This window comes from Balearica regulorum, chromosome 2, assembly GCF_011004875.1.
Source record: "Balearica regulorum gibbericeps isolate bBalReg1 chromosome 2, bBalReg1.pri, whole genome shotgun sequence".
NCBI classification, from domain to species: domain Eukaryota; kingdom Metazoa; phylum Chordata; class Aves; order Gruiformes; family Gruidae; genus Balearica; species Balearica regulorum.
Window position 1 is genome coordinate 92,714,820 of NC_046185.1, and position 27,444 is coordinate 92,742,263.

General features: G+C 44.8%; 1 protein-coding gene and 1 long non-coding RNA gene across 2 annotated transcripts in view; both read left to right on the plus strand.

The window, feature by feature from the left end:
* Positions 1–11,006: 11,006 nt before the first annotated feature.
* The window catches only part of GMDS (GDP-mannose 4,6-dehydratase), a 432,191-nt gene continuing 415,753 nt past the window's right edge, over positions 11,007–27,444 (plus strand). The window contains exon 1 of the mRNA XM_075744931.1: positions 11,007–11,386. Within this exon, the coding sequence (XP_075601046.1) occupies positions 11,279–11,386 (108 nt within the window). The 5' untranslated portion in view covers positions 11,007–11,278. The remainder of the gene's footprint in view (positions 11,387–27,444) is intronic.
* LOC142600440 (uncharacterized) lies at positions 15,962–19,622 on the plus strand. Its single transcript, XR_012833918.1, has 3 exons — positions 15,962–17,342; positions 18,032–18,225; positions 18,730–19,622. It is a non-coding gene; the product is annotated as an uncharacterized LOC142600440 (long non-coding RNA).

Genomic DNA, 27,444 nt, shown 5'->3' on the forward strand with positions numbered 1-27,444 from the left:
CCAGAATTAAGTAGATGCTTCTGCTAACCATCTGGCTCAGCCACCTCCATGGCTAATTTGATCCAGAAAGCAGAGACACTACCTCATAGTCTATAACCCGTGAGTCAGTGAAAGCATATGACAAAGATGATCAAGTAATTATAGTCTCCAAAATTGTCAGACTTGTTGGTAAGGTCAGTGGTGGGACAGGCTTAGCTGCTGCTGTCACTTCCTCGCACACGTGGGCCAACTGTGTCACCAAGGCTATAGTCAAACACTTCAGCATGATGGCTCAAGTGCTGCCAAGCAAATCTTTCATCACAGTTAACCAAGAAAAAAATGTTGGTTTCAATACTCATATAGAGACTGTAAAACACAAATAAAAATCCTAAATGTTTTGGGCCAGATTCTCTGGCGGTCCTTTGCTTTTGGAGAGCCTAATGAGGGCAAGGGGCTGCAGCAATGAAAAGTGGTAACAGCTTCAGTTACACTCCAGGAGGTTATGGGTGTAGCTCTGGAGCCTACAATGCAGAAAATGTGTCGGAAAGAGAGTTGTGGTTAGCAGATCCGGTCTCTGGAGCCTACAGAAGCCAGAAATATGGATATCAGAAATGTCATTGTTAATCTGCCCTTTAAAACAAAAAAAAAACCCCAATACATCCTCATTTCTTATGGCAATAGCCTTGACAGTATGAGCTGGTTAAAACCAGTCACTGAGGTTTAAAATATGTATTTGGGATTTTTCTTCCCTGAGGCTGTGGCTTATCAGTGGCCTTTCTTACATCAGCGCATGCAATATGGGTCTGTCACTCTGGGAGAGTGCTGGGGAATTTGCTCTTTTGGCACTGTGGCAAATGAGCAACAGATACTTTTATCTGGATTGTAAAGGCACTGCCCTCCCCAGGGCAGCTAGTGCTTGAGGCCAGCTCGGATCCGTTGCAGGACCTTGGATCGCTCCTGGGGAAAGAGGTGGGTGAGAAAAATCTGTGGGAAGTGGGGTCCTGGCCCCCTTTGCTCAGGAGCTCTGTTCAAGCTAAGGCACTCGCCCTCGGTCCCTGCGCCTGGCCACATGCCTCCTTGATCTGGATACTGGCTCTGCCTTGCAGACTTGACTTCCTGGCTTGACCTCCGCTCTGCCTCACCCCTACAGACTTGTCTGGTGACCTAGACTTGGCTAACCCTGGTTACAGTCACAGGACCTGCTCTGCTCTTTGTTTTTGGGTGCTATAGTACTGCACCCCTTGTCAGTGAGGCTGCTGCCCGGCCAGCCTGGCTGTCACCCTCAGCTCCCAGCCTCACCCCTGCTGCTCCCTGGAACTGGGGCTGTCACAAGTGTTTGTTCAGCCGTCAACTTTATTGCTGAAGAAACAGTGTGGTGTCAAGCAATAGGGAAGTGGCGAAATGGGTGAGGCAAGAGTAATCTATGGGACTTGGTCTCCTAGTCTCTGATTGTAGTTCTGTTACCTATACGTAACCCTGTTCTCTCAAAACAATGAGTCCTCTAAGAGCACAATAAACCTTTGGCTGCAGTATGATTAGCTCATGCCATTTATGAGAGTTTGCCTGGTACCTGAAGAGTTGTGGGAAGTCAGTGGGACTCTTTGCTATTGACTCTGGGGAGGTCAAGATCCACTTCTATCAAAATACTGTAGAGCTGGAAGCAACCTGGAAGCATCAAGTTGAATGTCAGTCGTCCGGGGCAGGGTCAACTGTAGCAGATCATTCCTGATGAATATTCATCTAGTCTGTTATCAGAGAACTGAATTATGGAGTTACCGCAACCTGCCTATGCAAATCTGTTCCAGTGCTGTAGATCCTTAACATTAAATTTATTTTTCCTATGTTTAAATCTACTATGTATCTTGCCCCATCTATAAGGAACACAGAGAATAGATTGCTCCCTAACTCCTTGTAGTAGCCTTTTACGTATTTCAAGACTATAGTGGTCCTTCCTTTCAGGATAATATAATCCTCTTTTATGCCAATGGACCCTACTTTTTTCCTTATCTTTCCTTCCTTGTCATATTTTCTAGAATTCAGGTATTTTCCATGGCTTTCCTCCAGCCTCTCAACATCCAGCACCAAACACAGTGCCCCAGCTGAGATCCTAACACTAAATATCAGGAATACTTCATGTATTTGCGGATTACACACCTGTACTTGTACTGTGTTTGCCCATTTCAGCAACAATATGCTGAATGAACAAAAACATGTTGTTGATTACATTATAAGCTTTATATTTCTTTCTACATCAGCGTTCCCTATCCTGTATTTTTGGAATTGATGAGTCCCACACAAATGTAGTATTTTGCATTTGTCCTTGTTGAATGTATATGATTTTTCATGCAGACCATTTTTATTTTATAAAGACCATCTTTTAAGATAATTTTGATTTCTAACTTATTTGCATTACCCCTCAGCTTCACAGAGATCTCTCCATTCCACCTTCTAGACTGTTAAAGATAACACCACCTCGTATGGACCATACATACCACGGACCCTGGGCATTTGACAATATTTGTCCTTCCATTTTGGTAGTGAATTATTGCTATCTTTAGCAGCATGGTTTTTAATTTGATTTCACACCCATTTGATATTAGACTAATAGACCTTTTTTCTTTGGTTTGCTTATTTCAAAGAGTCAGTGTCAACAGCCTCGAGAACATGTGGCTTATGGATGCAGCACTCAGCAGAAAAGAGCTTATACCTACTGTAGTAACATATAACAGGTACTGGTTTTCCTTCAATCCACAGGTCCATTTGGTAGCCAAATAAATTAAATCACATATTGATGAAACCATAGGTTTAGTCAAAAATCCATGCACGCTCCTTTTCTCCCCTTGCGATGCTTGTCACAGATTGTCATTTCTGACTATGTGGTCCTAAACTCCATGTAACTGAGTTAAACTGGCTAATCAATAAATCTTTGGTCTGTTCTTCCTCTTTTCTGGGTATGTCATGTTTGCTTTCATCTGCTTTTGAGAACCACACCCATAAGCCATGTATACCCTCAGACCACCACTAATGATTGTGAGAGTAAATCTGTCCTTCTTGAAGTGCTCTAGGGTGAAATTTAGTTCTTCAGATTCAGCCAATTTGAAAACACAAAGTGAATACAAGTACTATCTAACTCAATCTTTCTCTGTCTGAAGGTCAGGTTTTTTTCCTTTGCTATTGATCTTAATTGTGTCAGCCACTTTTTAGTGAATACTGCTATGTTGTCTCTCAACATCATCTGTTACTAGACTTAACCTTCCATTGACTAGTTCACTAATCAGTGTTTTTCCTGTTATTAATGCTCTGATAGAATGATTTCACTAGCAAGGGTTACTAGGAATAACATCTTATTTTCTGCCTTGCCCTTTCTGATGTTGCTCCTGTGTGCTGCTGAAAATCTGTCTTTAGTACTCTGATACAGTTTCTGCTTCCTGTATAATTTCCTCCTATGTTTGGGATCAAAGGGACCTAACCAAGTCGATCACTTAACCTACTTCCTGACCATCTTCTGCACCTGGAAAGTTTGCAGTTGCACCTTTAATACCATTTATTTCATGTTACACAATTTCTTTTTAAATTCCTTCTTTTCCTTGGATCAGCCTTCCACGAAATCTTATCTAATCATCCTCTGGATAACTGAAATCTTTCTTCCTGGAATCCCATTGCTTTTACTGCAGTGTTGCCTCTTTCCAGTCCCAAAGAAATGTGAATTCTGTCATTTCCCCATCACTGGCACCCAAGTTCCTCTTTGACCAGCTCCCCCATGTTCCTCTGTTTGTTGGTTTGATGCCAGTGCTCCTTTGTGACAAACCAAAAGAAGGGCCACGGCAGCCTGACTTTGTCAGCACCTAGCAAACAGTTAATGCATTGTAACAGGGGTAATAAAGAAGCAATTTTATGTATCGTTCTTCTGGGTTTGGTCACAACTAATCATAGAACAATTTATCCCAGGCACACAAGACTGTGAGACAGCTTTTACCCACTTGAAATATGCATGTTAAAAATAACAGCATTCATTCTTACCTTACCACTTAGCCACAAATTAAATGCAAAGGAATATATAAAGAGCGTGAATAGCATATATCTAGCCAAATACATATGTTGTTACAAAAAACCATAGTTCCAGCAATGTTAAGAGTCCCCTCTGGTCCGTATCTTGGGTCTCATGTTCTGCTACTGATTCGTTCTATGACTGGAGAGACAACTTGGAAAAGCAACCATTGATATTTTGACCCACCTTCTAAGAGAATAATCCAGACTAGGGGACAGGGAAGTGATTTTTTTATTTCCCTGCTAAAAGTGTTTATAATTTACTTCTTTCTCTGTTCTCTGCTATAGCCCTGAGTTCAGTGACAAGGAACAGACCTTCACTTACCACCTCATTGCAGTTAATTCTTTGAATAGCTAATGCTTGCTTAATGTGAACTTTCTTAACAGACACCATACCACTCTGTCACTGCATTGCTCTTTTCCCAAGGTGATCTTTTTTATAGTGTGAGAAATACAGGGTTGTTGTTTTCTTTTCTGATTAGAAGTCTTTTGGACAAGATTTACGCAAGGATTTGGGTGTATATTAGACTTTATTTGTGTAAGGCCAGAAGAAAGAAGAGATCCCCTGTACTATATTCTGATGGTTTTCCAGAGAAGCGGTCTTTGATGTCATCATTCATGTTAGTCAGTGGACTAAATAGCTTCTACAAGGGTACAAACTCTGCTTTGGTCAAACTTACTCCCCATAAAGAAAATGTCAGTAATAAAAAGATGAGTCTCGACACACGTCAGGGCCACAGATGGAGATAAACAAGTGTGACTGTGTACATGTAATGCGAGTAGTGGCATTTGTGAAAAACCTGGCACTCCTGTAGTTAGTCTTTTCTCTTTTTTTTAGGTAGACTTTCAAGGTTTATCACTTAACTTTTGGTTCATTCTCTGATACCCTCTTCAGGGAAAAAGAAACCAAGTCCAACAAAGAAGATTTAACCAGCCACATTTTTAATTGAGGTTTCTCATTTCAGTCAGGCCCAGGGATTTTTCTTGTTGTTTTTCAAAGCTATTAATTAAATTTTGCCAGCATTCATTCTGTAAGGTATGTTTTTTGTCTCAGTGCTATCCTGCTGGAAGCACTGGATGTGAAGACCCTCATGGGAAGTGGGATGTTTGGGATTCAACTTCCCTCTTTGGGACCTTCTCTAAAATATGCAAAGGTGCTCATTAGCTCTAGCAAAATTATGCTTTATAGTTTTCTAAACTTCAACCGCTAGATTTCTCAAAGAGCTGCCAACATCTCCCTTAAAAGTCTCGTGACTCCTTGTACATACTGAAATAATCATGTTGGGTAAAAATGTTTCTCATCGGTCATGCACAGAGAATTCTCCTTCCAGTTAGGAACCTGTTTCTTCTCTCAGGTGTTTTAACTCCATTGGCTCCAGTCCAGTTAACACCGGCTTACAAAGCTGTAAGGGACAATTGCACACGCTAACACATCGCTGGGCCTGATGCTTTTTGTACTCATGGCTCTTTACCCCCTTCTGGGAATTAAAAGGGACATTTATTTGGTGTTTCTTACAGAAACAATGCCCATAATTAGGTACCTCCAGTTCTGGCTGAGATACAAAGGAACAATTGTTAATTATTTCCGTGCGCTTGAGGAACACGTTGCACTGAGGGCTGGCTTACTTGCAGACCGCAAGCAGCGAGGTACTACGCTGTTACTGCCATGCTCTTTTTTAACAAAACAATTTCTTCTTCAGTCAGGTTTGGCTTGGATCCCTGGCTGCTCTGCCCAAGCCCCGAGGGCAGCCACAGGCCTGGCTGTCCCTGCCCACCCCTGGGCTCCCCCACGCTGCCCACGGCCCAGGACCCCATGTCAGCCCCTCCAGGGCCGCCAGCCCCTGTCCCAGCGACGCCGCAGAAGGGCCGGTCTCCAGCTCCGCACAGCCCTGCCCGTCCGCCTGAGGCTACTGACCACAGCCCACGGCTGCTGCAAGGCTCCTCTTGACCACACGTAATCAAGGCTGAGAGGAGGATGCCTGCCCCAGCCATCCCTTGCAAAATGGTGAACACGGGCAGGCTCCTTCCCTTCTGCCAGGCTGGAAAGCAGCCTTTTCAGTGATCCAGAAGTACAAAACCTGCACAAACCTCTGCCAACATCCCCACGCCTTCGTGCCGGTGCTGTTCCTGCACCAGGCACAAGGAGGAATGGCAATTTCTGTGCCTGGTTATGGTCCTGGTCCAGTCCCAAGTAAAACTTCCAGGCACAAATCTTCAGGATGGAAACAAACGGTGGCAGAAAGCTCTGCCTGGATGCTGATCTCTTCCATCAGTTTTACTGCAGGGTAGCATCATTTCACCCTAGTGTTGGAGATATATGTGAGAGAGGAATGCAGCATGGGCACATGCCTTTGCCTTTGAAACACCATGCTGCGCAGAGTGCTGTAGAAAACACATCGCCACGGCACCAACAGGAACTGGGGCTCTGCCTTTCAAAGGATGCATCTGTGCCAAGAAGTTAGCAAATCTGGCCAATCTTATCCACCCCTTCAAAAGTAAGCAGGCAAGTGTTTGCGAAGAGGAAAAAGAAGGCTGCAAGTACTTTGTAGGCTGGGCACAGGCCGTGAATGCTGAACACAAAGAGCTCCAGCTGGGAGCCAGTACTGCCAGGAATTTTTCTCCCTCTTTGTAATGCTGAGTCGCAGCACTGATATCTCAACTTCTCACGACTCTGCCTTTGCCACTGAGAAGGTCCTATTGGGAAGACATATGACAGCCTGTGGGGAGGGGTCTGAAGTGCAAGATTTGTTAGACGCGCAAGAACCACCCGAGAGGCAAGGGATGCCAATGCGCTGCTTATCGCCAGGCACTGGCCTTGAGGCTCACTGTCCAGAACCATCCATTCCCTGAACCGTCCTGTTTCTGCTCCACCTGCCCACCACCATGCCAGGGCACTGAGGATGTGGGTCACTCCACATGCCCTCAAATATTCAAGCCAACAGTCAGAAGAACAATTATGAAACAAATCCGATTATTATCCTCTTGTGTCTTCCCACTCTTCACTTCTCTTTATTTCCCCATGAGATCTGGTACTCGTCCCCATGTGACTGTTTACTCTCACTCTAACACCTGCAACTTCTTTCAAATCATGATGGATCTCTCCTGGACTCCCCATTCCCTCCTCTTCCACATCCCTTTTCACAGCTCCCTACCTCTGTGAAGTCAATGAATACAATCATTTTCTACCATTACTTTAAAACAGCGAAGTAGAAAAAGAGAAATAAACTCTTTCTATAGCATACTCTAGGCCTACCGCAGTCCCATCGCTTGCCTGCCTATATAAACTAAAGCATCCTCAGGAAGAAAAGTGTGCTCACATGCACCATCCGTCCTCTGCTGGCACCCATTCTGCAGCCTCCCAACCAGCCCTGGTGGGGTTTTGAACAATGCCACCATGGACTTCACGGCCGGGGACAGGATCAAAAGTATTTGGTAGCTGAAGGTAAGCAAAGTGCAACATATTCCAGCCGGAGGTCTTCTTTGATCACTGGACACTGCTTTGATGGAGTTCACAGCAGCATGATACAGAAATTGCTTAAACTATTGGATGTGGAACATTCAGAAGAGCCTCAGAGAGAGACAAATAATCAGTTTTTTCCCTTTGTTGCGCTGAGTGATGCAGAGAAAGAGGGCTCAACTTGGTCCAGTGCCCACTTCTAACTCCTGTACAGAACAGGATATACTGGTATCACATCAACTTTTATTGCAGCAAAATGCATCAAAGTAATCTGGAAAAAGTACTTCTGGTATGGGTGACACTATTAATGAAGTAATACTAGGGATACTTTTGTCCCACAGTGAATCAGTGCTTTAAATCAGCAACTACTTCTGAAGTTAATGTAAGGTTACTTCTTTCCTGCAAGCACTAATAATGGATTCACATGAGATTCTTAAACCTTACATAGCTACCTCCAAATCTCAATCAGCAATATGGCCACATCCTCATTCAAACACTGAGGTCATCAGGATTGCAACGTACGTGGTATTCGAGCATAACAAAATTTCAGTGTGTGGATGTTCTCCCTCCTTTTCCTTTTCCCTTAACATTTAATATAGCATTTTTTTTGTAATCTAATACACTTCAGTCTCTTCCTCCTATTATTCCTTTCTTCCTTACTCTCAGCAACATTTATTTTCTCTTTAATTTTTCCCTCTCTGCTTCCTCCTTCCTCATTTTCCAGTATTTCCTAGCTTAACCAGTTTGACTTCAGTCAGCTGTGCTCTCCATCCTTAATTCCCTGTGATATATGTTTTTATCCACCACTGCCAAGCAAATTTGTTTACATGAGCCCTATCTCTTTCTCCTTAGTTCTTGGGGTGGCAGCTTTAAAGTTAACGCTATTCTCTCATCACAGCTTGTCAGTCTGTTTACTTGCTGGGCATAAAACTTTTTACTGGACACCCATACTCACACAAGCATCTCCTCTTAAAGGGATTCAAGGGGGCTGGAGGTGTAGATGTGTGTCAGTCTGCTGGGCCCTCTTCACATGAGGGCCTTGCCAGTTTTAGAGCCCAGAGCCAGGTCCACACAGATGCCTGACAAAGCGATTACGGTGTGGGCAGACATAGCTTGGAGTTAGGTAGCACGTGCAATGGTACAGGTGCTGGAGGCAGCAAGAAGACATCAGTGCAGGCTAGCGCTCAGAGTGAGTATTAATCCCAGGGTCCCTGCGGGCTGCTGGTCCAGTTTTCAGCTGCAGTCTGTCATAAATTGCTGTCAACACCAGAGCAACTTAGGTAAAATCTAGTACCTGTGCCACAATTGAGCCTTCAGTCTCTTCTGTAAATGTACCTTGGAAGACTTTGGTGACAGAACAGTCTTTGTGCATTAAGCCTGGAATGTGCCCCAGTGCATGCCAGGGGCAGACCTAGCAGGATTATGGTAGCTGGCTAATGGTGTCTGCAACTACCACTGCCAGACATATAAATGGAACAGAAACTTAAACAAGTTAAAGGCTTTTTTTTTTTTTTTTTTTCTTCAGTCAGCTGGAACCTGAACTGGGCTCCATCCTGTCTGGCTTCATCTGCCTGTTTCTAGTATTAGTATTGACCAAAAATACAAGTATAAACCCTGCTAAAGTGTTCTCAGCACAGTCTGGCTGAGACATCCCCTTGCAAAAGCGACACAGATTGCAGAGTCTTTTGTCCTGAATCACTCGGGAGCGCACATCCTGAGTAGGAAGGAAAGCTATTGCTCTGAACAGGAGAAGAGCCCAAGGAGCCCATCACCTGAAAGTACAATCATAGGACAAGGTGATCATTCAAGTGATGTACTTGATTAATCAACTGAGTTATGAAAGGTGTGAACCAGCTTCCTCCATTGAGTGCAGTGCTTTTGGGAATAACAGTCAAGGAAAACGCTACATCTGAAAAATAGTTCTTGCAGGATAGTGGACAACTGGGGTAGGAGAAATTCTGTTTGGAGAAAGTGACCAGAAAAAGACTCCTAGCTGCACCTGGAGGCCCCAGCGATGGGGGCTCTTCTTCTAGCCCAGGTTCAGGACTGCCATTGTCAGCCCTTTCTCAAGCAGAACACAGAAAGAAGGCAAGCTTTACTTTGGAGTATGTTTAATGGACTGCCAGTGAACGCTAGAAATGACCAGCCTACCTGGCCGCATAAAGGACAGTTTTTAATGTAGCTCATGCATTGCTTTACGCAGCTCTGATCTAGCAGGAGAGGGAGTGATCGATATAAATAAGTAAATAAAGAAAACTTGCTCCGAACTCCCTCTAATCTCAAATCCTAAATTTTTAAATAAATTTTTTTTTTGTGCATTATTTCTAGTGTACAAAGTCCTGAAACTCAAAATTTGACGTCTTTTTATGTCTCCAGTGTAATTTGAAAACAGAGAGGATGGCATCCGTATTATTTGTGGTGTCCCCCCTCTTTCAAATCTGAGACTGTACACCCATAAAGCAATCGCCAGTGGAATGAAATCAGTTTGCAGAAGTAGCAGCCAACGTTGCCAGCTTTAGACGACGGCACGTGATGGGGAAAAGGCTTCAGAAACAAGATGCAGAAATGGCACGACTGCGATGACATCTTGCAACGGAGAAATCGTGACATCATAGTTTCTCCATCCCATCAGAGGATGCGAGGCTGCAACATGGGGATGTAAACCGGGAGCGCGGGGAGCAGCGCGCAAGCAGGAGTTCAGGGTTCCCGAGTACAGCTCCAGGGAAAGGCTGCACGCTCCCCGACTCCCCATCATTTTTTTTTTTCTCCCTTGCAGATACAGTGACATGTTGCCTCACGCGCTGATTCGGTGTTTCGTCAGAAAACGAAATCTTTATTATGAATCCCTTTTCCAGAAGCCTCTGGGCAGTTCACGAAGCAGGCTCTCCCCAGGCGGCAGAGCAAGGAGGACCAGCCCGGCGCAGCTTTGCCCCCCGGCGCCTGGCCGATCCCGCGTCTCACAGGCACCCACGCTGGACACGGGGCTGCCCGCCGCAGCTGGGCCACTCCCGGGTTAGCTCCCTGATGTCTAACCCAGCCGGCGGGCCCCGGGGGCGGGCAGCGGGGCGGCGACGAGCCCAGGGGCTGCGGGGGCCTACGGTCCCCGGTGGGCGGCCGGGACGTTCACTCGCACTACTCGGTGCCTCCGGCGCGGCCGCACGCTCCTCCACGCCGCAGGGGGCGCTGTGCGCTCCGGGCCGCTGGCGGCCGGGGAGGAGAGGGGGACGCGTCCGCGGGCCGCACCGCTCTTTTCACGTGGCGCCACCGCCGCCGCGTCCTCCTCCCCGACACGCGGTCAGGAAGTCTGAGGCTCCGCGCCTCCGCGGCGGCAGCCGCACAGGCCACGCCCCCCATGGCCCGCTTTCAACCAATCACCGCCTCCACCATTGGCCCCGGCGCGCCGCGTCTCTTGTCTCTTTAAGGAAATGCCGGGGCTCCTGGTTGGCTGTGGGGCCGAGCGGGGCGGGGCGAGACGAGCTAAAGCTAGAGCGCGAGCCAGGGCCGCCCAGCGGGTGTGCGCCTGCGCAGGGGCGGGGCTGGCGGCGGCGGCGGGGCTGCACCTGCGGGTGGGGCGGGGCGGGAGTCGCCGGCGGGCAGCGAGCGCGGAAATGCGGCGGCGGCGGCAGCGGCAGAGGTAGCGCCCGGGTGGCGGCAGCCCGTGTGCGAGTCGCGCTGGGAGCAGCTGGCGTCCTTCTTTCCGTACCCGCCCCCAGAGCCGTAAGCCTGCCCCCGGCGGCCGCGCCTTCACCCCGGGGCTATCTCCGCACCTGGGCCGCGCCTGCCGCCGCCGGGAGGATGGCACAGCCGGTAGTGGAGGCGTGTGCGTGCGCCGCGGTACGGGGAGACGATGACGAAGAGATGAACGGCAGGAAGGTGGCTCTCATCACCGGCATCACTGGGCAGGTAACGGTGGGGGCTTTCCCGGCGCGGGGAGGGGGGCGGCTCTGGCGGGGCTCCCGACCGCGGAAACGGGGAGACCCGCCGTGAGGCGCCCGTAGGCGGCCGTGACTGAGGCCGTGCGTGGGAGCGGTGGCGGGCTTGCCGTGGGGCTGCCGAGGGGCGTTCGCGTTTGCAGGCAGCGGCCGCCCTCCCTCCGCCCCGGGAGGGGCACATCCCCGCGGGTGAGTGCCCAGCACCTAGAGCACCTTGTAACGGGGCGGCCGTCCCCGTGTCCGGTGCCCGCTTCTCCTCCTCCCGGTTGGTGCGGCCGTCCCTGCGGCGTGCGGAAGGTGCCTCTGACAGCCCCCAGCCGGCTCAGAGCCGGGCGGAGCGCCCCGAGGTTAAAGGCGTCTCTGGCCTCCCCCGCCTGTGGCCGGGGCTGCTCTGCCTCGGCGTCTGAAGTGTTTTTCCCTGGGTGGGTACGAGGGGGCCGCATCACTTTTATACCTGGGCCTTGCACTGTCTTATAGCAACCTTTACCAGGAATTCCTAAGAAATCAGCTAAAAGCGTGCCGAGATGAGGTGTGAAGCGAGCATCAACGAGAGAGGAGCCACACCTAGGAAAGTCAGTACAAGGAGCCAGTGGTGGGACTCTCCATCCTGATGGTCCGGAGCAGTGAGGGTAGCAGTGCAGGGCTACCAGTGCAGGTGTGAGGCAGCCTGCAGTTGCCTTTGATCTGAGCAGGCTTGTTATCCAGTGGGGACTCTTTGACATACTGGGCAGCCACAGATTTGCAATCAGTACCTGCTTTATACCCAGACCTGAATGGATGTCAAAAGCATCTCCCCAGGCTGCTTGTTTTGTATTTGTGTGTGTTCATTGCAGTCTCCAATTTTTTTGACTGTATTACTCATAGGGATAATGATGCTCTTAGAGTCCTGGGGCTTTGAGCAGAAGGTGCAGGAGAAAAGGTGGCATGGAAAGAAAAATCATAGTTTCCATTCGAGCAACTTCTGCACTGTGAAAAAAGATGTGCTGGTGGTAAGTTTTAACCTGGTGAGACCTGCAGGAATGTCATCGTGTGTAGCTTTTGCTGCCACGTTCCCAATAGGCAGCTTGGATATTTGCTTGGATTGTTTGTCCACACAGAGGTCTGCATTGGTGTGTCTTTGCTGCCAAGTGGGTGCTAAATGAAAGCTGTCCTGGACATGGTTAGTCATATTTGAGAAACACCTTATTTGCAATGTAGATGTTGCCCACTGCCTGGAAAAAAATGCTCTGCTTGCACATTTATTATCTCTTGGAATGTGCTGAATAACTTCTGCTCGGGGGGGTGTATCTTCTGTGATTGGTATAACCTGCTAAGTAGGTAATGTTCTATAGTAAGCATTAATGTTCATCTTAAAATCCCGGTGGAACAGCTTTTTTCCTTTATGGCTTGCATTTAATCAGTGACAGCTTCATACATGGGAGAACTTCTTCCCCTCCTTGTAACTGGTCCTAGTATGCTTGCAGATCCACTTGCGAGCTGCTTGTGTGGGTTGTTCAGAAGGCCTTGAGCGTTGTGGAAAAGTATGTGTCAGAACAAATGTGTTGCTCTTTCACTCTGAGACAATGTTAGTCAATGCTTTTTTTATAGTACAAGACCCAGCTGACCTTTTGTGAGGGAGTAAATCCAGAGACAATATAGTGTCATAGCAACTTTCGTCTGTTATCCCAGAGAACCTCCACTGTGCTTTGAAGTTTCACCTGCTGTTTGTGTTTTACCTCATTATGTCTGTTCTTGTGTGTTCTCACAACGCTTTTTGGTGTGTACTCTTCCCATGGGTTAGCAACTGTCTGCCAATAGTGGGCTGAGGAAACCCCTCCAAGTGGCTGTCTGACAAGGAGATATATGTCTGAGAAAGAAAACTAATAAGCTGTGTATACTAACATTTTTGCTTAATGTTTATTTTTAGCAAGAGCACAGTCAGAGCTTTCCCAAGGACTACTTTGGTGCTGTGTGAACAGTCTTCCAGTTTGTTGGCAGAAGTACATTTCTCTTCATCAAAGATAGTAAGTTAGAGGCCTGTAGCTACAATGCCCTGATTCTCAGTACTGTGTTCTCTATATTATTTTTTTCTATTTTCAAAGCAGCTCTTCCCTCTGAATTTAACCTTTGTCAGGCATATTATTTAGTGTTGGAACATGTGGAGAACCAGAGCTAGTAAAGGCCTGGGATACCTGAAAGTTAGCCAGTGAAGTTGGGTGCCTTAGTGACAAGACTGTACCAACTCTTGGCTGAGGATGGAAGTTTTCTGTTGAGAGTGGCCTCTTTTGGGGTCCTATAGTCCTCCATCATTTTGAGATCTGCTGCTGGGAATCCTTGTCCCTCTCTTAGATGAACTTTAAAGAAAGTCACTGTAGTACTTGTTCCCTTCCCCTCTTTCATTCCTTTCCTTTATTTTTGTGTAATAGCTTTCATTTTATTTGGAGATATCTCACCCAGAAATGGGAGACCTGGATTCTGTTTCTTGCTTGAGAATACAGACTTGCGTGTCCCACCTCTGGGGAGAAAGTCCTAGTGCTATCTGTTTTTAAACTTAATTACCATGTGTAAAATATACAAATATGATGAAGTGAAAGCTAGAGCTCAGGCTTTCTCTTTCCCAGGCAGTTACTTTAATTACTGGGCTAAAGAGAGTTGGTGTGTTTTATGTTCTTCCTTGGAACTGGTGCTCTTTCAAGGTGGCAGGTAAGGCTTGGATGCCTGCAGACTGAGGAAGGCATAGAAGAGAATTGGATGGTAAACTCCCCTTATTTAAACCGGGCCCCTTCTGCTACAGCAAATTTAATTTAAAAGCAAGTTGGCACAGTTGCATTGTGTAAGGAACCCGCTTTTGTTTGCATGTGGCCAGTGTATTCTGAGAGTATTTGCTGAACTAAGGCCCTGTGGTGCCTGGTTCCTGGAACAAGGATAAGTGGGAGATAAGTATTGAGCTAACTGGGCCGTGACAATTTTAGGCAAATGTAGAGTTGTGTTTTTTGTCTCTAGACTACTCTCGAGCCAAACAAGGTGCTGCTTGAACTGTAGCAGCCCTTCCTGAGTTGAGATGATGCCACACCAAGCATGCTTAATCATAGTGCTGAAATAAGACAACTCATTTTATTTTTCAGAACTTCTGTATAGCCGTGAACATCTCGATTGTCCATTTTTTCCACTGACAAAAGATGGGATTTTCTTTCTGCTATGATGGAGAAAGAGTTGAGCTCAGGTAGGGCTATATTTTGACAATGGGACAATTGACTGATGATGCAGCTCTTAAGTGAAATATACTGTGGTGATGTGGCACAGTTGTAACTTCTGTTTTAGGGGCATCTAAAGGGATTCATAAAACTCTACATGGTGCTAGAAGGGGATGGGCTGTCTGCACAAGTTCTTCTGTATAGTGAGTGACTGGAGGCTTGTGCCATGTGCCAGCTTACTGCACCAGTTAAAACCAGTTCATGTGGCTTGCTTCTCTTCTAGATACAGGATGCTAAAAGGACAGGCCTCTGCGAGAACGTTACTGACAGGAAGGTGATTTTTGTGAGCTTTGGCCAAGTAACAGAAGGAGTTTGCAATATGGATGGTGAAGCCACAAAGGAAAACAAATTGAGTAGTTGTATGGTCAGGATTCAAATGTCCTTCTGACTGCAAGGGCTGGACCTTAGTCTCCATGAAATCAAAGGAACCTCTACAAATTCTGTACTTACCAGTGGGGTTAGAGTGAAATCAGTATCATTCTACCACTTGCATTACTGATAACAGACCCTAAGCAAGTAGCTGGTGGAACTGTACACTCCTTTTGTAGTACTGAGATTTCTCTTATCTCCCTTCTCCCACCATAGCAGTGGGACAAACCACACTTCACTGTTTTGATAAAATGACTTCCAGAGTGGGGCAATTGCTGTGGCTGGAAGGGTAAAACACTTCTGAAGTGTCACGTAGGTATTGGTCTGCTGGTAGGCTACTTGTGAGTAATGCATAGCACTTTTTTCTTCATTGAAGGAAAAGTATTCTGAATTAATCAGGCCTGTTGTGTGTATTAAAATGAAATTATTTTTTTTTACAAAACTAGAATGTGACTCTGGATGTTTTCATCATCCAAAATGGATGTGCTGGATTTATCAAACTGTAATACCTTGAAGAATTACTCTGTAAAAATGGGAGGTTAGAATCAAATACCAGTATAACTAACAAATTTAATTCTAGATGTGCAGATATTTGTCTTGTCTCTTGCTTGGGGAAGATACTAAAGCAGTGTTTTTTAACAGACATTTTGTCACAGTGCTTAGAAAACAATGTTGTCAAAGTTGCATTTAACTAACTCTCCAGAAAGTCTGATTGCACTGCAATCAATATGATTGTCTTTCTGTACATTGATGCTTGTAAGAATGTTTAGATGTTTGACTTCTTGGAGAAATACCAAGAAATACTCTGAGTCTAACTATGAGGTTATATGCTGATGTTTCTACTTTTCCCCCCTCAGTCACTGGATTATGAGCAGTGAATAATGTCTATCTTGTGTCTGGTGTTGTCCTGCTTTACTTGAAGAGACAGTAAGGTAAGAATTTGTAGACGAAGAGCATTCAACGAGCACTTACAAAGTTCAGTTTTGAATGAAGCAATGCACTAGAATACAAGGCCGGAGGCTACTGTAAATTGTAGATGAAGAAAGCAGTTGTGTTTCTGCCTTGTGAGTGAGAGCTCCTGCAGCAGCTGTACTAGCAGCAGATTCTGCTCCCTTGCTTGCTGTTTTTCCCAAACAGCAGTTGAATTTGACAGACTTAAGGTACAGCCTCAGAAGTTTCAACTGAACACTAAGGGTAAATGTCTGAAAAGTGAGTGTGCATGCAGAAATGCAAAAAAGTCTCTTTAATTGGTTGATGGACATAGAATATGGGGTCTGCTTTTGTCTTTCTAGTGTCAGAAGTTTGATCAGTTGCTTATGGCCTCTGCTATTCCTGTAACACACTAAAGCCCTATACATGTGTACTTCAAGTTTTATGCAGGTGTTACAGTTCTTAGTTTAAGAAAGGCTAACTATATCGAGAAGGGAAAAGATTACTGAGAATGCAGGAGTTGCTGTTTAGAATTGAGGTTAAGTTTGGTTTTTAAATTTGGCCGTTGAGAATGAAACCAAGCAAGATAGGTGCTGTGGGGCAAACTACCAGTAATAAGGGAACATGACTCATTGCTTGATAGCTAAAAAAAAAAGTAACAAATAGCTGGTATGGACTGTGACCATAAAATGCTTTAATACTCTGTGGCTAAAATAACTTTTTCTTGGAGAAGAATTGTAAAGGAAACAGCTAACTTTTTAGAAAAGGCTTCTTTATTAACTATTGTGATCAAGTGGTGAGGGATTCTTTGTCACTGGGGAGTGTGTATATACCTGGAAGGCAGATGCAGAGATACATTATTGTGCATTGTACCAGAGAGCAGACATTGGTTTGCCAGGTCAGGGATAAAATCCAAAGGATTGCTTTTCTGCATGGAAATGAGAGCTTTTGCTGAAACTGACTAAAGCTAAACGTTAGCATTGCTGCCTTTTCATTAAAACAAATATTGTCTTGGTTGAAACCAGGTACTCTTTCAACTACTGTCTCTTGAGTAGCCAGAGTTGTCTTGAGTGAGAATTTCAGATGTCTGAAGCATCCTTATCATAGTTTAATGTTGCAGAGATGTAGGAATGCTAATTTGGGCATAAAGTAAAATACAAGAAACTTCATTTAAACATTGAGTGAGTGTGAGTTATTTTGTTTTAAGTGGCAAGGGTGGTCAAGCATTGGAACAGACTGGCCAGGAAAGTTATGGAGTGCCTGTTCCTTGGAGGTATTCAAAACCAAATTGGACGTGGCCCTGAGCGGCCTGCTCTAGTTGACCTTGGCTTGAGCCAGGGATCTTGGACTGGGTGATCTATTAATGTCCCTTCCAACATATACTTGTGTGATTCTGTAAGTCTTCCACAGTAGCAGAAGTTGAACATCTGCACTTTGTGATAAGAGGATGGCATAGGCATCTTGTTGAAAGCTTTGCAGCAAATGAATAGTGGCTGTGGCATGAAACACAAGCTTGCCTAAAATATAATTCCAGGTCTTTCCTTTTACAGGATATAAATAAGCGTTGCTATTGAGTTTTATCCAAAACTCTTGAGGAGAATGGTATTTTATTGAAAAGTAGTGTAAGAAATACCAAAATAAGAGACTAAATATTATCTGAAAGCACAGGTCTTAATTTTAGAAAAATACATAAATCTTTATTGTCTTGGCTTGGGTCCCCCTTTGAAGGGAGGAGGGTTACCAGACAGTCTAATTCAGGTAATGCATTGACGTCTTACCAAAGGACTCTTAAGTGGATGGTCCAACACTTTACTTTGATCTGTTTCATGCTCCACAACAATATGTGCAGACTGGCAGGGCTTTTGTAATCTTCAAAAACTGGGAATCCAGGACATTGGCTGCTCTGTCTGTGCCCAGAGGATTCCAGCTGTAGTCCGTTGCCTTTCAGAATAGTTCAGTTGTTGGTGGTGTTTGAACGTAAGTGGGCTAGAACGTGTATGTGGTAAAAAGTGTGGCTGATACAGGATTAGCGCATGCCTGTCTTGATGTATTAACTTCCCCTTTTTTTTCCCATCCTTCCACAGCTTTGCTCAGTGTTTGTGACTGCCAGTGAAGTCTATTCTCTAGCTGCTTACTGGAGAGGGAAGTTCTGGTAGTCTGGCTCAGCTAGCAGATACTAACTCAAGGACCAGTGCAGGCAGTCTGATTCCTTGTGTTTGAACAGCATGTGTACAGGATGTGGACTAGAAAACACTATGAACAGCAAGTGAATTATAAGGTACTGTATACTGTGATGTGTACCTGCTGTGAAAGATAAAATACAAATATGTTCCAGGAAACTTAAAATTAAAGTTCATGTTAAACAGTGCTAAGATATGAAACACATAGAAACGTGATACGTGGTTTGGGAAGCTGACTTCCTCCAAGCAACATTTCTTACAAAACTTTGATGCTGTGGATAGCCACGGGGAGCTGTTGCCATTGCTGCCTAGACTGATGAGGAGAGCAGAGTGTCCTGTTGCCAGAAGCATGCTACTTGCTTAGTCTTGTTGTTTTCTCTTGGTTTCTTGATTATTTTTTTTTATTTAAATGAAGACTGGTGACCCTCAGTGTAGACAGAATGTGTATTTCTCTATTTACTAAAATTTAAAAGTTGAAGTACCCTTTTCTCTATGTACCTACAGCAAATCCAAACTGAAGAGAGAACTCTCCTACCTTTTCTCCTGTGGCTTCATCTTCTCCCACTAAGTTTTGGTATTTTTTTCTCCTCTGTCTCTTTCAGATCCTTTTGGCTGTTGAGCTTTCTGCACGAGAGAGTCAGTTTCTTAGAAAATAGATAGCTATGCAGAAGGACAAGGAAAATGGAGTACTTAAACCTGCTGATGGCCTGCGTGAAGAACGCATCAAAGTTACCACTCTGATTCTTGTAATCCAAGGAAGCTGAATACAAGGTTTTTCAGTGCAGTTGTGATACTGGTATTCATCTTAGTGGTGCTTGCTGTTGCCCACACCTTATTTCTGAGGAGTACTGAGACTGAGTTTCTTTTCACTTACCTACACTTTCATTTAGCCTGGGAGGCAAGAAGTACTTTCTCTGTCTTTTGACAATTTCTAGCAACTTTATCCCAGCTTCTCCAGACTTTTGGGTCTGGAGTAGAGTCCTGATTAAGTATCTGTTCTTGCAAACTTGACAGCTCTGCTTCTCCTACACTGCAGCACAACTTAAGCTTATTTTGGAAAGCATGGTTTCCTTGAAGCAATAGGTAAACAATGACACAAGAGCAAGTCAGCATATGGTAGGTGTCTAATTTCCTCTCACAGGTGTGTACTCTTTCTTGTGCTATATCTTTTCTTGCTAGTTTGGTTGCTTTTTAGCCAAATGAGCAAAATAAAAGATTTTTTCTTAATATTTTTGTCATCTGCTTCTTTCATATGAATTCACTGTTTGGTTTTTTCAGGACATCAGCTAAGTAATTCCTCTGTGTCATATGTGTATGAGCTGGAGGATGCAGTTATGTTCAGAATTTTCAATTCAGCAAAGTTAAGGAGGTGAAAGAGTAGAATTCTCTCCAGCCTCCTGATTATTGGAAAGTCCCTATAGTTTGTTCCATTTCTAGGGTGTGCACAGACTTAATCTAAATCCATAATGAAGCTTTTGTAAAGCCTGCCAAACAAGTTGCTGTAAACTAGCTTATCTGTTGTCACCTGTGCTTTTACATGTGTCATTAAACAACTGAACTTCCTTATATGCAATATAAATGTTGCAACAATTTTTCTTGTCATTTATTCAAATACAAACAAAATAGTATACCTAAGGCAGGCTTCCTTCTTCAGGAGTTTTTCTTCTTGTTAAAGGGTCTTTTTTAAAAAAAATGGGAAATGTGAATTTTGCTTTGTAACTAAAAATTGTCACCTGACAGTTAAGCAAATTAAGTGGAAGGACTTAATTGTAAGTTGACTTTATCATCTGTTTGTAGTTCAGCAGTAACTACCATTGAAGAGTATTTGATACTTTACCCTGAGGCAACTCTGTTGCACTGAATAATGATACAGCTTGCATGATGCAATCAAATTGGTCAGTTAGAAGTTGACAATACCACAATGCCTTTGTATTGATGCTCAGCTAACTACAGTGATCCAGCAGATCTGTCAGCCACAAAAATGTACTTGCCTTGGGTGTGGGATGCCACAAATTTTGGCTTTTTGCAAAGAGCTTCCAAGCAGATAAACTAGCTTGTGCTGCATTCCCTGTGCTTGAACACCTTTGATGTAACAGGAAGAAAATATGCTTGCTCTGGAAAAATCTGACTATCAAATGTAGTAAGATACAGTCAAATTTTAGGGAAGGTTTCTGCAGAGCTTTGCTTTAGCTGTCATTTGACCCATTTATTGCTGCTTGGAAACTTTTTTCAAAGGAGAATTTCTACAGCCTGTGGTGAAATCTAATGGAAGGAAAAAATTTGCTATGTTGAATGTCTAGTTGAGTGCTTTTGCTGTAATGAGAAGATACCTTGTCCCTGCTGCAAATTTGATACCTGCATAGCTATTAAATATGTGCCTCTTGTCTCTTTTCCCCTCTTCCGAGTTCCTGAGGAGACAATGTTCTTTGTTATATATATGACATAAAATCTCTAGAGCTCCACCTTCGAGGATAGTGCTGAAGCATGTGGGTAAGTGCGCTGTCAGATCTACTGTAGCTGGTTTTGTATATTCGTAGGCATTGAGGTAGCATGTCACCATACTGCAATGGAAGCCTTAAACCACCCAACGCTCCCTGCCCCCATCAGAAAACACATAGCAACTTGAAAATGGTAGACAATTCTCTTATTTGTATCCTATAATGTCTGAACCTGTGCCAGAAGTAGCTTGAACATATTTACCATTTTATGAATGGAAATAAGCTTTTCGCAAGGTGTGTAGAATGGTATATATGTTTAGAAGGAAATAAACCCAAACTCAGGCAGGGAATACTCCTGACTGCTCCTATAAATACCCTGTTTCTGATTTTTATGCTTCTAGTTTCATACACTGCAGTTCCTTCTGACTACTACTGTAGTCCCTACCTGTACACTTCTGTTGGTGCTATTCTGGAACTGGGAAACATCATCTGACTTTTTTTGGCTGTTACTTGTCAAATTGCAGGCATGCTGTCATAGGGTATGGTTATTTTGTTTGCTTTTTTCCTAACATTTGTTTGGAACACACAGGATCTCTTTAGGTGGATTAGCAATGGCTAGGTTAGTCAGTGATACTGGTGGTGACCTGTAGGTTCCTATTGACTGCGATTTCTCTTTTAGAAAGATAAGGAACAGCCACTCTATCTTTGGCTGTTGTCCTTGCCTTCTTTAGAACTGATAGTGCTCTCAAAGTGTAAACATTACTATGGAGTGGGTTTAGCTTTGAAATGCTGAAAGTTCTGGCTACACTTCCTGGATTTCATACAACTAAATAATTGTGGTTTTCATGTCAGTGTAACTTTTCCCATGATTATACGGTAGTAGTCTGTCAACATATTCTTGCAAAACTTAGTGTGCTGTTTGCCTCTGAAATTAAAATGCCATTAAAATCCTATAGGACCTATAGTATAAAAAGGATACAGAGGTCTTCAGACCTGCAAACAAACTATAATATTCTTCCATCTTCTAGATGGTCTACGCCAGAAGCTTTGTGAGGTATCTGATTCATGGGAATGCTTAAGACACAGCCCAGGAGCTGCTTTGCTGGTGCTGAATTGGCAGTTACTGGGCAAGTGTTGCTCTTCTGAAGCCCAAGCCTGGTCTGTATTGGCAGAACTTCACAGAATATTTGTCGTTGACAAGTTTGGTTTTGGTTTGGTCTGTTGTGTGTCCTGTCCACCCCACCCCCCCAATGTTTGCAGTGATGCTGGGCAGGGTAAGGGACACTTCGGAATCTGGCTGGTCTTTGAACAGCAGCGGGGGCTCTGTGGTCGTAGGTCTGCAGGCTCAGTAGCATAAATTTTATTTTTGAAGGTGAAATAGAGTATTATTCTTGAAGATGTGAAGGCAAGGAAGTCATGCAGATTAAGAGTTAAACCAGTTTATGCCCTTGCCAGCCCATTTTAGGGAAACAGTCATACTCGCAGCTGATCCAAGACTGAAAATGTGTAACTGTGTGGTTTTGCTTCATGTATTTGATTTCTTAAAATTCTGAAGGTCACCTGATAGGCATTAAATGTTCCTATATTCTTATTGCAGCCCTTTATAGTTGAATATATAGTGCAACTGTTTTAGTCCTTTTTCTGCATTTTAAAATGAGAAGATTTTTTTGCTAATTTGAGTTCTTTGTTATTCAAGAAAGAAATAGGACTCTTCATACTGACCATGTCTGTAAAGTCATAGAGTGGTTTGGGTTAGAAGGGACCTTAAAGATCATCTAGTTCCAAACCCCCTGCCATGGGCAGGGACACCCTCCACTAGACCAGGTTGCCCAAAGGCCCATCCAGCCTGGCCTTGGACACTTCCAGGGATGGAGCATCCACAGCTTCTCTGAGCAACCTCTTCCAGTGCCTCACCACTCTCAGAGTAAAGAATTCCTTTCTAACATCTAGTCTAAATCTACCCTCCTTCAGCATAAAGCCATTACCCCTTGTCCTTGTAAAAAGTCACTTTCCAGCTTGCTTGTAGTGCCTTCAGGTACTAGAAGGCTGCTGTGAAGGCTATGGGGAGACCTTTCTTCTCCAGGCTGAGCAACCCCAACTCTCTCAGCCTGTCCTCATAGGAGAGGTGTTCCAGCCCTCTGATCACCTTTGTGGCCCTCCTCTGGACTCTCTCCAACAGCTCCATGTCTCTCCTGTACTGGGGCCCCCAGAGCTGGACGCAGTACTCCAGGTGGGGTCTCACAAGAGCGGAGTAGAGGGGCAGAATCACCTCCCTCAACCTGCTGGTCACACCTCTTTTGATGCAGCCCAGGACACGGTTGGCTTTCTGGGCTGCAAGTGCACACTGCCAGCTCATGTTGAGCTTCTCATCAACCAACACCCCCAAGTCCTTCTCAGGGCTGCTCTCAATCCATTCCTCGCCCAGCCTATAGTCGTGCTTGGGATTGCCTTGACCCATGTGCAGGACCTTGCACTTGGCCTTGTTGAACTTCATGTAGTTCACATGGGCCCACCTCTCCAGCCTGTCAAGGTCCCTCTGGATGGCATCCCTTCCCTCCAGCGTGTTGACCCCACTACCCAGCTTGGTGTCATCGGCAAACTTGCTGAGGGTGCACTCAATCCCACTATCCATGTTGCTGACAATGTTAAACAGTGCCAGTACTGACCCCTGAGGAACACCACTCATCACTGGTCTCCACTTGGACATTGAGCTACTGACTGCAACCATCCAGCCAATTCCTTATCCACCGAGTGGTCCATCCATGGAATCCGTGTCTCTCTAATTTAGAGACAAGGATGTTGTGTGGGGCAGTGTCAAATGCTTTGCACGAGTCCAGGTAGCTGACATTAGTTCCTTTATCCACCAATGCTATAGCCCTGTTGTAGAAGGCCACCAAACTTGTCAGGCACGATTTGCCCTTAGTGTCACCAATCACCTCCTTATTTTCCATATACCTGACCATAGTTTCCAGGAGGATCTGCTCCATGATCTTGCCAGGCACAGAGGTGACACTGACCGGCCTGTAGTTCCCTGGGTCTTCCTTTTTTCCTTTCTTGAAAATGTGGATTATGTTTCCCCTTTTCCAGTCAGTGGGAACTCTACCGGACTGCCACAGCTTCTCAAATAGGATGGAGAGTGGCTTAGCAACTTCCTCTGCCAGTTTCCTCAGGACCTGCGGATGCATCTCATCAGGTCCTATGGACTTGTGCACCTTCTGGTTCCTTAGATATTCTTGAACCTGTTCTTCTGCTACAGTGGGTGGTTCTTCCTCCTCCTAGTCCCTGCTTTTGCTTTCTTAAACTTGGGCAGTGGGGCTAGAGCACTTGTTGGTGAAGACTGAGGCAAAAAAAAAAAAATCATTGAGTACCTCAGCCTTCTCCATGTCCCAGGTAACCAGGCCTCCAGTTTCCTTCTGGAAACTTTCCCAGTCTTCCTTTTATCACTGACATACCTATAAAAACTTTTGTTGCCCTTGATGGCCCTGGTCAGTTTTAATTCTTTCAGGGCTTTAGCTTTTCTAACCTGATCCCTGGCTGCTTGGACAATTTCTCTGTATTCCTCCCAGGCTACCTGCCCTTGCTTCCACTCTCTGTAGGCTTCCCTTTTGTGTTTGAGTTGGCCCAGGAGCTCTTTGTTAATCCATGCAGGCCTCCTGGCATTTTTGCCTGACTTCCTCTTTGTTGGCATGCATTGCTCCTGAGCTTGGAGGAAGTCATCCTTGAATACTAACCAGCTATCCTGGGCCCCTCTTCCTTCCATGTCTTTATCCTATGGTACTCTACCAAGCAGATCCCTAAAGGGGCCAAAGTCTGCTCTCCTGAAGTCCAGGCTAGTGAGCCTCCTGTGTGCCCTCCTTGCTGCCCTAAGGATCTTGAAGTCCACCATTTCGTGGTCACTGCAGCCAAGGCTGCCCTGGAGCTTCACATTCCCATGAGCACCTCCTTGTTGGTGAGAACAAGGTCCAGCATGGTACCTTTTCTCATTGGCTTCTCCATCACTTGGAGAAAGAAATTATCATTCATGCATTCCAGGATACTCCTAGATTGTTTATGCCATGCTGTGTTGTCCCTCCAACAGATATCAAGGTGGTTGAAGTCACCAATGAGGACCAGGGCTCCTATCTGTCTGTAGAAGGCCTCATTTGCGTGGTCTTCCTGGTTGGGTGGCCTGTAGCAGACCCTCAGTATAGTGTCACCTACCCCTGCTCTCCCTTTAATCCTGACCCATAAGCTCTTGGTCAGCTCCTCATTCATCCCCAGGTGGAGCTCCATGCACTCCAGCTGGTCACTGACATAGGGGGCAACACCCTGTCCTCATGTCCCCTGCCTGTCCTTCCTAAAGAGCCTGTGTCCTTCCATGCCAACACTCCAGTCATAGGAGCCATCCCACCATGTCTCCATGATGCCAATGAGATCATAGCCCTGCAGGTGTGCCCACATCTCCAATTTCTCTTGTTTATTCCCCATGCTATGTGTGTTTGCGTAGAGGCATTTCAGTTGGGCCCCCGATGAAGCTGACTGACTGGCTGGAGTGGCTGGAATTCCTTTGTGCTGCACATCAGGTGCTCTCCTGCTGACCTGTGATCCTTCTCCGGGCATCTATTGCTGGCACTGGCAACTGGTAGGAGTGGGATGGATTGAGGTTCCCCTCCCTCAGCAACTTGCTGCATTTCTGTTAGTAATACCCTTGCACTTTTGTACTCTTGCAGTTATGCTGGATTACTATTTCGTCATGTTATAAAAAACACCTTTGTGGAAATGCATTATTACACTGTGATTTCCTGACTTGTGCAGTGTAGGTAGAATTTCAAATCATTACGTTCTCTGCTTTTCTTGTTTAACCAGTATGAGAAACTGGACTTTCTTAAAATTGGAGAGTAACTTAGATGGGGAAATACTGGCTGCTAATTCCTTTTGCAGTGCAATTCAGCTCTCACTGACTGGGGTCAGTTTTACTCATGCCCCTGGATCTCACATCTATCTGTTGTCTTGATCAATTAAAGGGAAGTGTAGCACAGATTTGTCTTAAGACTCTGTTCTCAATTTGCCTACTAAAGTTCCCTAAGCAATAATGTTATATTGATTTTGATAAATTGAATGAACTGTAAAATGATGGTTTAAGTTATTGCTGATACATAAATACTTCTAACATGAAAGTATGCAAAGCAGGAAACATAAGAGAGCACACATGCATTTGAAATACATATCTTCTGCATAATTTAATGTTGTAATCAGTACTCGCAATGGTGGACGCAGCTTATTCTTGACACTGGTTAAGTATGTTAAGTTTCTCTTGCAGGTACTTGGTGCGACTTCAAAATGTGATGGTGAACTTTGACTAATAAATTGAAGTCCTTTCATTTCCTTTGTATGAGTCTGTGTTACTGGTGATGGGTTCTGTTATCTCGGGTCAGAACCTTCTTGCTTAAGTCTAGGCAGTTTTGGTGAGCAAGGACCCTCCACCTGATTAAGAGATCGCAGGCTTATTTGAGCAAATGCAGGTGCCTACCCTAGGATAAGGTGATTGGCACTGTGAATTACATGGCTACATGGATGTCTGCTCTGCTGGCTGTGAAAGGTGCTTAGGCTGGCTGCCTGATGGGGCCTATGCTTGTGTTGTCCTGAGTAGCACTGCATCTTGCAATGAGGAAGCATTTATTTTATCTGGAGCACTCCAGAGGATAAGCAAAGGTGACAGGATTTCATTACTTGTGGTGTTTCTTCTTCATAATAAGAGCTTATTGTACAGTAAGTGTGTGTATCTGCAATTAAAAAAAGGACTGAGCGCTTTTACAAGTATTGCTGCTGTGAGACTGCTGCTTTGGAGTCGATCTGAAGAGGAACGATGCTCCCAAATCACTACCTGCCTCCTGAGCACCCTCCACACACCGCTGCAGCTACGCTGTCACCGCTGTCATCTCCGTCCCCAAAGCTCTAGTCTTTCTGTTTGAGGCACCGACTGCTATGTTTGCTTTCCACCTTGCTTGGGCTCAGTGATGTGTCTTATGTTGCTTTCTATCACATGTGTACTGTGACTTTGATGTTAAACCATGCTCCCAGCCAAAAATGTAATGGCTTTACTTCTAAATCTCTGGAGAGTTCAGATATTATTGCCTATTGGTTCACTGTAACTGTGGCATTTCAATGTAAGTTGACTGTCCATGTTCTCCTCATAAAACCTCCTTATAATTACTTACAAATGTTGGCACCTCCTGTATGGCCTGTGTTGACGGACAGGATGGGGCCAGTTTATAGCCCTGGATGGTAGGAAAAGGGAAAGGGTGGCCAAAAATCAATTAAAGAGATTCTTTTGAAGGAAGTGCAAGCCCACATTCCTAATGAAGGTTTGAAATCTTGTAAGCAATTCAGTATTCACCAGTTTGATCCTGACCAGTTCTTGAGTTTCAGTTGGGGTGGTTTTGATGGGTTTAAGTGCTTTCACTAAGAAAGATTTTTTCAAATGTCTGAGAATGGCATGGGCTAGTTATCAAATCAGATCTCTCTTTAAAAAAAAAAAAAACAAAAACCAACAAACCAAGCCACTTACCTCTCAATAAGGCTTAAAAGATTACTCTTAACAGTTAGTATAGGATTTTTTTTCCTTTAGTTTAACATTTGTGTGTTTGTTCAGATTTCCCTTTAGTATGTTTGGGACTGAGGGAAAGATGGAGGAGGGGAAGACATAAATCTACAGAACTTGTCAGGTGTGTTGCCTTTATGTCTTTCTAGTTCTACATGCTCCTCTGATTATGAGGAGGTTTCATTTTAATGTGGGATAAGGGGAAAAGATGTAGGAAAGGCCAGGAGGAAAAACAGCTCTTGTTTCTACCTCTACAGTAGGACTGTACTGCCTTTGGCATTGTGTACGTGGAAGAAACA